Here is a 13,241-nt window from a genome sequence, read left to right on the forward strand (position 1 = left end):
ATGCCACATTAACAATCCCGTCATTCACTGCATGCCACAATGTGTATTATTTCGCCTCGAATGTTTATGGATCTCAAGATTTGTCTGTTTTCATTTATGTAACTGTTTTGATTAAACTATTGTAAATACCATACGTTTTCGCTTTAGAATTTTATTATAAAAATCGCCAGGTTATTGCAAATGCTTTAGCACCTGAAACATTACAAAGTGAAATAGTTTGAGCGGGTGGCGTAGATTATGGTTAAGCTGTTGGCTCGTTTTAACCAAGGAACCCGGGTTCGATTCCCCACAAGTGTAAAATGTGCAATGTGAAGCCCATTACTGGTGTCCCCCGCCGTGATATTGCTGGAATATTGCTAAAAGCGGTATGTCACTAAACTCGGTACTACTGACCTAAATAGTTTGCACCACTACGCCTTAGTGTTCTGTTTCTGGCCAAATTCAAGTCGTAAATCACTGCCATGGAGTCATGGTTTGGAATGCTGACATAATGTTCACAATTATCGGACACTCTTAAGATGCAGGTTAGAATTGGTCTTCATTAACCCATGCATGTCGTAAAAGGCGACAACTGGGTTTGGGTGGTCAGGCTCTCTGACTTGGTTGACACATGTCATCGTATCCCAATAGTGAGGATCGATGCTCATGCTGTTGATTACTGGATTGTCTGGCCCAGACTCGATTATTTACACACCACCGCCATAAAGCTGGAATGTTGCTGAGTGCGGCGTAAAACAACAAACAACCCGACCAACCAAGTTATAGGAACACATAGGACAGATCCACATTGCGGAATAAAAGTTACATTCAATGTTATCAAAACCAAACCTACAAATTAATTATTTATTTACAAGTTCTTCAACAATACAATGATGATGAAATATAATACAGAGAGATGTGACGCCATTATGACGCAGCAACATGATATGACGTCACCCTTGATGAAAACAATGATTGTGGACAATGAAAATGACAAGAAAGGACCCGCCTCTCAAAGCCTTGTATAACAAGACAAACATATAAATGGTAAACAGTTCTTGGTAAATGACATGTTTATGGATCTGGCCATGGGTACTACATACGGAACTTTCGATTCATCACATTCGAATCAAAATATCAAACAATATTGATTCAAAACTCTTTATGCATCATTTCTACAAATTACCCAAATGTGTCATTGATCCAAAGCTATTTTGTTCTCATATAACTAAAACCACAGAATTGCTTTTGATATTCGAAAGAAATTTCTCCCGAAAATAGAGTCGATTTTACTATCTGGACTTTGTAAATGTTCTCCATTTTTCTATTATAGAGGTATTTTAACTCTGAGTCGTACGAAGCTCTTTGGAAATCTTGGACCATTCAATGCTGTAATTATCACAATTTGTTCAGTTGCTTCAGTATTACAGATTTTATCACTCGGGTTGTCCTTCTGTAGAATCCGCTCACTTCTTCTCATGGCGATTGTTGTCGACATCCGGTGGCGGCCCTACTTTCGCTGTGGTCGACAGCGACTCCTCGTACGACGGCGGCATTGGTGCGGCTGCCTGTCCCGCTGCTGCTGCTGAAACAAACAACGCATATATACACAGGATTAGTGATCATTGATGCTGGGCTGATCCTTCCCTATACCTGACACGTTCTGGTGATGTATGACGTTCTGGTGATGTATAACGTACTGGTGATGTTTAACGTTCTGGTGATGTATAACGTTCTGGTGATGTATAACGTTCTGGTGATGTATAACGTTCTGATGATGTATAACGTGCTGGTGATGTATAACGTTCTGGTGATGTATAACGTTCTGGTGATGTCTAACGGTCTGGTGATGTATAACGTTCTGGTGATCTATAACGTGCTGGTGATGTATAACGTGCTGGTGATATATAACGTTCTGGTGATGTATAACGTTCTGGTGATGTATAACGTTCTGGTGATGTATAACGTTCTGGTGATGTATAACGTTCTGGTGATGTATAACGTTCTGATGATGTATAACGTTCTGAATACCCAGTACTATTTAGTCATGTTCCAGGGTGTTAAGGTGCGGTTGGTAGCATAGCGGTTAAAGTGTTTGCTCACCATGCGACTATTCAATTCCCCACATGGGTACAATGTATGAAGCCAATTTCTGGTGTCCATGGCCAAGATGTTGCTGGAATATTGCTAACAGCGGCGTAAAACAATACTCATGGACTCTTTTCAAGGTTTCGTGATATGTAATAATAATAATAATGGATATTTTTCGAGCGCCATTTTCCACGCACTGATACATGCTCAAGGCGTTAAGTGTGACATAATGAAAAAACAAATGAAATTGTGTTACTTCAAAGTTTATATGCTGTAAGTTTCCTTTCCCGGAACACCTGGTGTCATTGTATTTAAAAGTAATTCATAAGCAGATGTCATGATTGTCATGACGAAATAGTAGTCGAAATCGTACAATAGACTCTGTTCTTAGCAGAAATGTCTTGCAAGTGTTGATAGTGTTTTGACGCTTGTACTTTAAGAGTAAGTTAGTTTGCCTTACACACAAAGGTTGACCTACCATTAGGGGCGGCGAGGTCGGGGTAGAAGCCGTGGTTGGGATAGCCTGGTCCTTGTGGATACCCCGCAACAGGTGCACCTGCATAGCCTTGTGGTGGGTAGGATGACATGTTCTGGTAGCTGTAGGGAGGTGGCATCATACCACCAGGGGGCGCTGCTACACTTCCAGCAGGCGTCGTCATCACACTTCCGGGCGCCATGTTGCTGACAGTAACAACAGTCTGTCCTGTTGAGGTGACCGAGACGTGACCCCCGGACCATGGCAGGATCGTCTTGGCGATGAGCCGGCGTTCTGACAGATACCTGTTGTGATCTTTCACCAAACAAGGCAGACGGCAGAAATCCACCAACCACCCAACACCCACCACTCCAAACGTGAAGAAGTACAGCACGCCCCATCCGGGCCTGTTGAGGTAGAAATGATGAAATCCGAGCCATCCTAAGGGGAACCACAGTATGTAGATGTCGTCCAAGTGTTTCCATTCCTTGTCTACCTCCATGGCCTGGATGTCGTTTGTGCGTTTGACGAGGACGGGGATGCGGAACCAGTCATACACCCATCCCACCCCCAGCAGCCCAAGGGTGAAGGTGTATAGTATCCCCCATACAGGTCTGTCCAGGTAGTAGTGATGAAGCCCGACGATACCCAAGGGGGATGCACCGAGGATGTAGGCCGTGCAGGTGCTCTTGAATGGATCTGGCTCACAGGGACACTGGTTGGCTGCCTTCACGAGGGACGGCATGCGGAACAGATCTACCAGGAAGCCAATGCCACAGAGACCGAAGGTGAAGAGGTACAGAACTCCCTGCCCTGGCTTGCCCAGATAGAACAGATGGAAGCCTGAAACAGAGAGATGTTTGTGCAGGATCGATCATTCATAGTAAGTATGATTTCATTCCAAAAATACTATCTTTGAAACAGGAAGACGTAGAAATAGGAAAATAATTATAATGGTGATGAGAAGAATATGTGTACTTGTAATAAGTCAGTTTAAAAAAAAACAATGTGCTGTTGAGTTTTCAGGACATGAAAAACATGGCCATCTGGGTGCCACACGATAGTGAGGAGGAAGAAGAAGAAGGAGGAGGAGGGGGAGGGGGAGGGGGAGGAGGAAGAAAAGCATGGCCATCTGGATGTCGTGATGATGAGGAAGAAGAAGAAGAACTGTTTCTCATTGAAAGAAAGTAAAATGTATGTGTCGATGTTTGGCAGTAACAAAACCCCGTTTCTAATGCGAGTCTTAAGAACACAGGCACCATATTAGAATTCCAGTGTCACACTTGTTTAATTCAAAGAACACCCACAGGAGTAAATCTTCATTGACATTTTACGTCGCATCGGCACTATTTTAGCCATATAGCGACGAGACCATATCTGCACATAATACATGTACACTTGTTCGTTTTAAGCACCAAGTTTAAGGGGAGGGGGCTGATTTCAAAAGAGCCACTTTGTCACACATAGTTAAAATTTATGATACAAGCCAATCTCTCTCAAGAAGTTCACAACGGGAAACAACACATGTGGGAAACATGTGATTCTACAGTAGTTATTGTAGTAATTGCTACATATTGTGTGTTACCAGCTAATTGGCCATGACGAAATGAATTATTGCAAAAATACAGGGGGTATCAACATGCATGAAGAGTAACCACAACGTATGTGTAACTGTGCCCGCTTGCCTTAAGACTGAGTGAATATTGCTTTATGACGCATCGGCAATTTTGTAGCTTTCATGGCGTTCCTGCTTTAACAAGTTCCTCAGTTGATCATGGTACACGGCCGTTATTGGGCATGGTGACTCAACATGAGTGCAAGTTATTGGGCGTGGTGACTCAACATGAGTGCAAGTTATTGGGCGTGGTGACTCAACATGAGTGCAAGTTATTGGGCGTGGTGACTCAACATGAGTGCAAGTTATTGGGCGTGGTGACTCAACATGAGTGCAAGTTATTGGGCGTGGTGACTCAACATGAGTGCAAGTTATTGGGCGAGGTGACTCAACACGAGTGTAAGAACATGGGAGTTATCTTGTTATTTTTCATCTTCTAGTGTTCCACTTGTGTCTTTGGCATGTACAGGAGCATGGTATCTAAAGAAAAGAAGTTCCTCATCAGACCATGGTACACAGCCATTATTTGGCATGATGGTGGAACACGAGTGTAAGAACATGGGAGTTATCTTGTTACCATCCACTCTAAAGTTACATGGGTGTCTATGACATGCACAGGAGCTTGGTATCTGGTCTCGGGGTAGTGGTTGAGTGAGTTATTATGTAAACGTTCCAACAACTTGCAGAAGCATACCAAACATTCCAGCCATGACACATCTATACCACATGATTGTTCTCAACTTGAAGATGTATTAGCATTTGTTTCTGTGTCTCCTATCTGTGCCACGGTGACGTAAATGTGTTATCTCGAAAAGTCCACTTACTGAAAACTGGGTTACATGAGTCAACACTTAGCGCGGATCACCAGATAACAAAGTTGATGACTACTACGTGACGTTGCCAAGCGCATCCGAAACACGCTGTACTGGTATTCATCATACGGCAACAGTTATCTGCTGAATCATAGTTGGGTCGTTGTAGGTTATTTACAACATGTGTTTGATGTCATAGATATATATATAGATGTGGCAGTGTTGCATATGTATATATCTGTATTTTACATATTTGTATATATTCACTGTTGTAATGAAATAATGTACTAATTTTTACTGTGAAGTACACAATAAAATAAACTTCCTTTCTATTTAGCTCCTCGTTGACTTGTCTTTAATTCACCTTTAATATTATTTAACTGCCTTTGGGTAGCTGTGGGGTTAGATTGCATAGCTTGGGTCACTCCTTTGTTTAAGACAGCTTACACCTGATTGGCCTTGTTTAAAATACTAATGTTGAGCACTTCACCAGCACAGCACACAACCACTGTAGACTGGGAGTGAACAGACATTATTACAGGTAAGTTATGCATTTTGTATTTTACAATTATGTACTTGTATATAGTGCTTAATCAGTTATAGTAAAATCATGTTTTATTATTATCTATATAATCAATATAGGTATAACCAAAAAAATGTAATTGAACTAAAACAGTAAGTCTATACACAGTTTAATTCACCTGAACATCAGCTTTTCACTTTCCTATTCCTGCCCTTGAGAATAAGTGAACGAGTATACACTTTTTATCATTTATGTGTTTGTCCATAACTATGTGTGTATGATTTGAAGTGTTCACGGGTATGGTGTGGGTCATACATGATATGTTACCCAGTCTTTCCATAGTATTTATATTTGTATATTTATTTGTATTTAGATGCAGTTGCGATAATCAACTGGTGCAGTCAGTCCGCGCCCCAGTACTAACCACAGGGTACGCTTATAAATATTTTTGTGTATTTATAAAAACTAGTCTTTATGTATATCATATGTATTCATAGTCAGTGTAGTTTATCCTTGAAAGTATTTGATAAATGTATGTGTTGACTACATTATACCACGTCATCCGCTTGATTAAATGTGTGAATATATATGAATATAAATATTAATTGTGATTATGATTGTGATTGTAATGTACCCTTGTATATGCATGTGTGTATATATCTATGTACTTATTGATGTGTATATGTTTCAGGGCGTTTGTTCTGACGTATACTCCTCCAATAAATCCTTTAAACTTAAAACCCGACCTGTGTGTCATGACTGAACACCCCCGGTTACATAGACGACCCGCGAAGGTCCGGGTTAGAACTGATCTTCACGGAGACAAGGCAAGGTTTAGTATTGTATGTGTTGTTGAGCTGACTTGTTGTTTAACGCCACACTCGGCAATATTCCAGCTATATGGTGGTGGTCTGTAAATAATTCAGTCTGGAACAGACGATTCAGTGATCAATATCATGAGCATCAACGCAAAACAAAATCTTTAATGGGATCTTAAGTAATTTTCTGGATCCGCCACTGCAATGGGATCTATTTGTAAGGAGAGTCACAACTATGAATTCTTTAGTACTGTCCTTTCATACTTATTAAACTGTCAAAATGGTCAGACGATAGATACATTTACATGTTGAAATAAAATATCAGTGTAAATAAAATAATTTTCCAAACATACATCGCTACGGCTCTCATCAGCTCAACATTACGAGGAACGAAAGCTTCAGCGCTAAACTACATGAACAGGGGCGGTGGGGTAGCCCTGTGGTAAAAGCGTTCGATCGTCACGCCGAAGACCCGGGTTCTATTCCCCACATGGGTACAATGTCTGAAGTCCATTTCTAGTGTTCCCTGCCGTGATAATGCTAATACTAAAAATGGCTTAAGACCCGACTCACTCACTAACTCACTATGTGAACAATGTATCTTACCAAAAAGTCCCATAGGGAACCAGAGAATGTAGGCGTCACAGAGATTCTTCTCACGCGCCACACGGGGGTCATCGCTCCTCTTGTTGGCCTCCTTCACCAGACAGGGCAGTCGGAACAGATCCACCACATACCCCACCCCCAGCAACCCGAACGTGAAGAAGTACACTAGACCGAACCCAGTCCTTCTCAGGTAGAAGTGATGCGCTCCCAGCCAGCCGAGTACAAGCGCAAGGATGTACGCTTCAACCAGGGACTTCTTGTTATTTTGAACAACATACGGATGTGCCTGTCGTGGCGGGGCTTGACAGTTCATGTTTCCAAGATGATGTGGAAATACTCCTTTAACACAGATTTGACGATGTAAAATGTTTGTGTCGAATTTCCACTTCCACCTGCAACCGTCCCCGAGTCGGCCACGAAACTAAATGTCTCCACCTGTCGAAATCGTTATTATAGGCTCGACAAGGTTATCAACGGACTACAGTCTGACCTCCCCGTGTCGTCGCTATTCCTTTAGGGATACTCATCTTACGTTGGTCCAACTGCCACTGTGTAAACGTCTCGTGATCGGTCATGGGACTCTGCGCTTTTGTTTGCGTGCTTTGCTCGTACAGTTCGACCCAGGTAAAAGTCAGTACTGTAAGCAACGCGAGGCTATGACGCTGGGGTATATTTAGCTGTAAGGAAGAGCTTTAGGTCACACCATGTTGATAACGTTACAATATTTCCTCAAATTAGCTATCGGAATTTTATAAAGTCTGGTTTCACCAAATATTTCAGGGTTTGAGTGCTGAAGGTAGGGCTGGTTAAAATATCGATAGTCGGACAAATCGTCGATAGGGAGGATTATTAAAGATTATCGATATAAAAATAGTGTCAAGGATAATATCGTACATAACCTTTTGTGATAGACTAAAGTTTTAATATACTCCGCACACAATACACAAAGTTAGGTAATCGTGGTCTGCTTCTAAATAATGTACATGACGCTGTTTTGTTAGTAACCCATGCATAAACACGTCACCACTCACAAGTGGTGTGAAATATATGAATTTCTTTCACACATTTTTGGGCATGTTTGCTCAAAGTTACTTCTCTCGATGTTTATTGATAATCGATCAATATTTAGTTAACGATTATCAATCTCAATCAATAGCCGCCAATAGCCTGAGGCATCAGCCGAACCAATGTTTATATACTTCGTTGATGTTTAACACGACGCTCTGCAATTTTCGAGTTTGGTATCGGCGGTCTGGACCCAACTGAGTTTGAACCAGACAATATCGTGATTGATATCATGAGCATGAATCTAAGCAACGAGATACGATGACGTGGTGAATGGTGTTTTGTTTGTTGTTTAACGCCAGGTGTAAGATAACGGTCTGTAAATGATCGAGTATGGACCAGTGACTGACAGCAAGCGAATGAGCTCCATGTCAATGACCTCCCTTAAACCTAATAAAAACATATTTTACAGGACGCTGTTTGGAATAAAAGCGGTGATCCTGTGATCCTGCTGGATGTCCACTACTGTGATATGTGGCGGGAGGTATTATCATATCAATGATGGTCTCACATAGATTCAGTTAGTCATACGTGTATCGACATTGTTTATCAGGATTCGAGAGACATGTATGTAGTGCACAGCTTCTTCGTCCTCAGGCAGAACGGCAGGTAGACTAGTGGTTAAAGCGCAAAGGCTAGGGTTCTGTTTGCCCACATGGGTGAAATGTGAGAAGTCCATATGTAAAACTATATTCTCGTATACATACACATAAAATATAAAGAAATTGTGACAGATGTGGATGCCACTATACAAAGGTGCCACTATACAAATGTACCACTATACAAAGGTGTTATTATACAAAGGTGTCACTATACAAGGTGCCACTATACAAAGGTCACTGTACAAAGGTGCCACTATACAAAGGTGTCACTGTACAGATGTACCACTATACACAAGTGTCAGTATACAAAGGTGCTACTATACAAAGGTGTCACTATACAAAAGTGTCACTATACAAATGTACCACTATACAAAAGTGTCAGTATACAAAGGTACTACTATACAAAGGTGTCACTATACAAAAGTGGCACTATACAAATGTACCACTATACAAAAGAGTCAGTATACAAAGGTGCTTCTATACAAAGGTGTCACTATACAAAAATGTCACTATACAAATGTACCACTATACAAAAGTGTCAGTATACAAAGGTGCTACTATACAAAGGTGTCACTATACAAAAATGTCACTATACAAAGGTACCACTTTACAAAAGTGCCCGTATACAAAGGTGCTACTATACAAAGGCGTCAGTACACAAAGGTGCTACTATACAAAGGTGTCACTATTAAAAGGTACCACTATACAAAGGTGTCACTATACAAAAGTGCTACTATATGAGGTGTCACTTTTCAAAGGTACCACTTTACAAAGGTGTCACCCTACAAAGGTGTCACTATACAAAGGTAACACTGTAGAAAGGTGTCACGATGCAAGGGGATCGCTATGAATAGTAGTCGCTATACAAATATATCACTATACAAAGATATCACTATACGAAGGTGTCACTATACAAAGGTGTCACTATACAAAGGCATCACTATACAAAGGTGCCACTGTACAAAGGTGTCACTATACAAAGGTACCACTATACAAAGGTGTCACTGTACAAAGGTGCCACCATACAAAGGTACTACTATACAAAGGTTTCAAGATACAAAGGTGCCACTACACAAAGGTACCACTATACAAAGGTGTCACTATACAAAGGTGACACTATGTAACTTGTAAGTACAGAATTGTGTGGCAGTAGAAATTCAAAATTAGTGTAATTACAAGAGCAGCTTCTGAAATTAGGTCCGCTCAAGATGATCTGGGGTAGAGAGTGACGATGTGAGCTCAACACAACTCATGTCACGTTAAACTATGGCTGCACAAACAGATGTTGGTGACATGACCTGTGCACTGTAGAAATACTGGCAGTATGTCGACGCTCATACCTGTGAAATGTACTATCTGAAATATTCGTGTCAGTATGTAACGCTGTTTTGTAACTGATCTGTGTAATTATCTATTATCTTGTATTTTGTCTGGAGAGATCGGGTCTGAAGTGTCAGGTCTATGAATTGGTGAGATCGTGTATGGTGAATGTGTTGAACAATGTTTGGTGTTGGATGTGTAAGATGATATGAATGTGTATGGCGGATACGTTGTGAGTGGAGTATCATTTAGTAGTTTTATTTTTGGTTTATCTTTTTGCTGCAATTTAATTTATTCTACATTCCCCCTTTTCGTTCATCTCATACTGTGACACACTGCTTGTGTGTCATAAAACCTTTGAAACTGTAAAACTCTGCTTAGCGAGCCATGGTGATAACTATGTATGGAGCCGTGAAGATCCGGGTTAGAATTATCTTCAGTAATCTCGTAAAAGGCGAGAAACAGGATCGGGTGGTCAGGCGCACTGACTTGATTGACACATGTCATGGTATCCAAATTGCGTAGATCAATGCTCATGCTATTGATCACTGGATTGTCTGGTACAGACTCGATTATTTACAGACCGCCGCCATATACCTGGAATATTGCTGAGTGCGGCGTAAAACTAAACTCACTCACTCACATATGTATGGATTTGTGTTCTCAGTTATAAATTAACTTGTTTATTCCACCACATAGTTTTACCGTTCGAATGTAGAGTTAGGTTCAACACGGGAATAAACAAGCAACAATCTTTCAAGATGCCCGATAGATGCCTGTTGGCGTATAGTACAAGGGTCAGGTCATTTTTTCATGTCATGTTGTAATGTTTATTTCATGTATATTTCAGTTAGTTTGTTTATCGATATTGAGTACAGAGCAGTTATGTGCAACCAGAATCTTCCTCAGTGTGTTGGAGAAAGTGTCATATGCATGTTTTTCACGCACGCACGCACGCACGCACGTAGTTTTCACTCAGGGTTCCAGTCTAGTCCAATTTGGGAAGCTTGGCCACTGTTACAGCTATGGGAATATTATCAATGCTGTGTGTATTTCAATAATAATTGTTTTGGTTTTTACATTCTCTATAGCCATTGAGTTTACACTGACGCTTTATTTAGTACTGCCATTCTAATTAATTTCTGTCGTAATTGCCCTTGGGCAACACGATGAGTGAGTATGATTTTACGCCGCTTTTAGCAATATTCCAGCAACATCACGGCAGGTGACAACAGAAAATGGGCTTAACATATTGTGTTCATGTGGGGAGTCGAACCCGGGCCTTTGGCGTGACGAGCGAACGCTTTAGCCACTAGGCTACCCCACCGCACAAGGGACAACAGAAAGTACAAGAACACACGCTACATATAATACTCTCATATTTAATTATACAGATTGTAGCATGAATATAAATGTCAGATATTTCTTGGCTATGAAAGGATCATATGAGAAGTCTTCATGTCATGGATCAGAAGAAACTGACAGCTGTTTCAGACCATCCTGTCCCATAAGCAGATACAGATTGTCTTAACTTGCCAAACATCTCATCGTCGCCTGAAAACCAGAGTGTTCCAAGTCCACTTTTTAAAAAAAATGAGTTATGACTATTATACTAAAGCTGAGGTATTATTCTATCTTCTGATAAAGTTTCAGATGAAAATATGCACTAGAAATGTCATTTTTAGATTTTAAAATTGTTTTATCTCCACAAAATCAGGGGTTTTGTACGGACCATACTGTTCTAAGTGATGGACCAATCACTGATGAGTTTTGAATCACATGACCTGGAGATAGAACAATCTGGTATTGACAATAAGGATTAAGTCATGTGGACATGGTGAGTACACTTTTATTGATTTTTGCACAAAAATGACACAATGCAAACTTAGAATTAAAACCAAGTGATTATTTAATAATTCAAGACAACACATAAATCAATTTGTCGTGTTTTTAAAGTTCTGTTGATGAAAATTTCTGCTTAAAATGAATGTTGGAGATAGAACACTTTGGATCTGAGACAGTCGTGAATGTGTTATAAAGGATATGGAACAATTAGCGTTCTAGTTCAATTTCATTAACTTTGATATAAATTTTGAATTTTGATCACCTTCTTTTCAGAATCAAGCGGCTCCTCTACTGTTTCTCCCAGATGAAATCCTTCTCCTCATCCTGTCACTTGTACCAGTTACTGATCTGGCATGTAATGTTAGCAAAACCTGCAAGCATCTAAGGAAACTTTTAAAGGAAAATAAGACCCTATGGAAGGACATTTCATTTCCTTGTGACACACATCTAACTTTTGGGCAAGTTCACAAAATCTTGAGCACATCATATTATTTTGAGAGCCTTGATGTTGGTGATGTGACTGTTCATGGTTGCCCTTTCTACGATAGATTACACATTAACCGTAGGACTATTAAGAGCTGAAAGACTCTTATGGCTTAACTTGAGAGGTTTGCAGATATCAAGTCTGTCATTTCTTGTGAGTCTGTCTAATTTGGAACTGCTTTGCCTTGAAAAGTGCAAAAACCTAATTGACGAAGATTTTCAGGTGATCAGGTCATGTTGGAGGCTTGAGCATTTTAATGTCAGCCACACCTGCATACAGCCCTCTACACTTGTAGACATTTTCAAGGGAACAAAGAGATGTTTTAACTTGGAAGCCACTGGTGTGACGTTCACATTGAATGATTGTCTGGACTTGATGTGCGAAGCCCATGAGTCCTTGATGTTCTTTGATCTCACTTTAGATGAAAGTGTTTCACTCCAGGAGTTCCAAGACTTTGTCACTGACGAATTTGTTGACTGCAGAATTACAATAAGGCCTGAACGATTTAAACATCATGTCTACCATATTTGAATTAGACAAGGTATTAACTCTAATTAATAATTCTGACACTGAAAATGAAGATGAAAGAGAATGTGATTTACTGGAGGTTTCACCCGTCATCGACTTGCAGAGTAACCCGTCAACTCTTGATGATCTAGTTGTCACTGACGAATCTGAAATAACCCTTTTGCATGCAGTTGATATTCTGTCCGAAGGTGTGGAAGACTGCAAGGATCTCGATCCAGATTATGAAAATACTACATCGGAACTGGAATTGGAAGGTGAAGCAAATGATGAGATGGTCGTAAAGAATGTTACAGAACAGCAAACTGCCATTTCAGATCATCACAACAACGAGATTTCTGAAGAGAATCCAGTGGAATTGTCCGTACCAGCATCTGATGAAGGACGGAGCAGAAAACGAAAGCGAAATCCGAATAATTGGAAGAAATCAATCAGAAAGCGGATGAGACAGTCAGGAAAGCAGTATGTGTCTGAGAGTGGG

The 13,241-nt window shown here is 40.5% G+C and overlaps 1 protein-coding gene across 2 annotated transcripts; it reads right to left on the reverse strand.

The window, feature by feature from the left end:
* Positions 1 to 829: 829 nt before the first annotated feature.
* Positions 830 to 7,389, reverse strand: LOC124268042. 2 transcript variants are annotated; one of them, XM_046703060.1, is made up of 3 exons: positions 6,920 to 7,389; positions 2,549 to 3,388; positions 830 to 1,561 (listed from the first exon to the last, which is right to left on the reverse strand). In XM_046703060.1, the coding sequence occupies exons 1-3, from the start codon at positions 7,230 to 7,232 to the stop codon at positions 1,446 to 1,448; spliced, it is 1,269 nt and encodes a 422-aa protein (XP_046559016.1). In that variant the 5' UTR covers positions 7,233 to 7,389; the 3' UTR covers positions 830 to 1,445. The 2 variants fall into 2 exon arrangements, with proteins under 2 accessions (XP_046559016.1, XP_046559008.1); XM_046703052.1 differs by having other exon boundaries at positions 830 to 1,564.
* Between the last annotated feature and the right edge of the window lie 5,852 nt (positions 7,390 to 13,241).

This window comes from Haliotis rubra, unplaced genomic scaffold (assembly GCF_003918875.1).
Source record: "Haliotis rubra isolate DU_JTF1 unplaced genomic scaffold, ASM391887v1 Scf1008, whole genome shotgun sequence".
In the NCBI taxonomy this organism is placed as follows: domain Eukaryota; kingdom Metazoa; phylum Mollusca; class Gastropoda; order Lepetellida; family Haliotidae; genus Haliotis; species Haliotis rubra.

Coding starts and splice junctions, on each gene's coding strand:
- LOC124268042 (XM_046703052.1), bottom strand. CDS start 7,232: ATGAACTGTCAAGCCCCGCCACGACAGGCACATCCGTATGTTGTTCAA. Junction 3,389..6,919: donor GTTCCCTATGGGACTTTTTG/GTAAGATACATT, acceptor TCTCTGTTTCAG/GCTTCCATCTGTTCTATCTG. Junction 1,565..2,548: donor CGACCTCGCCGCCCCTAATG/GTAGGTCAACCT, acceptor TGTTTGTTTCAG/CAGCAGCAGCGGGACAGGCA.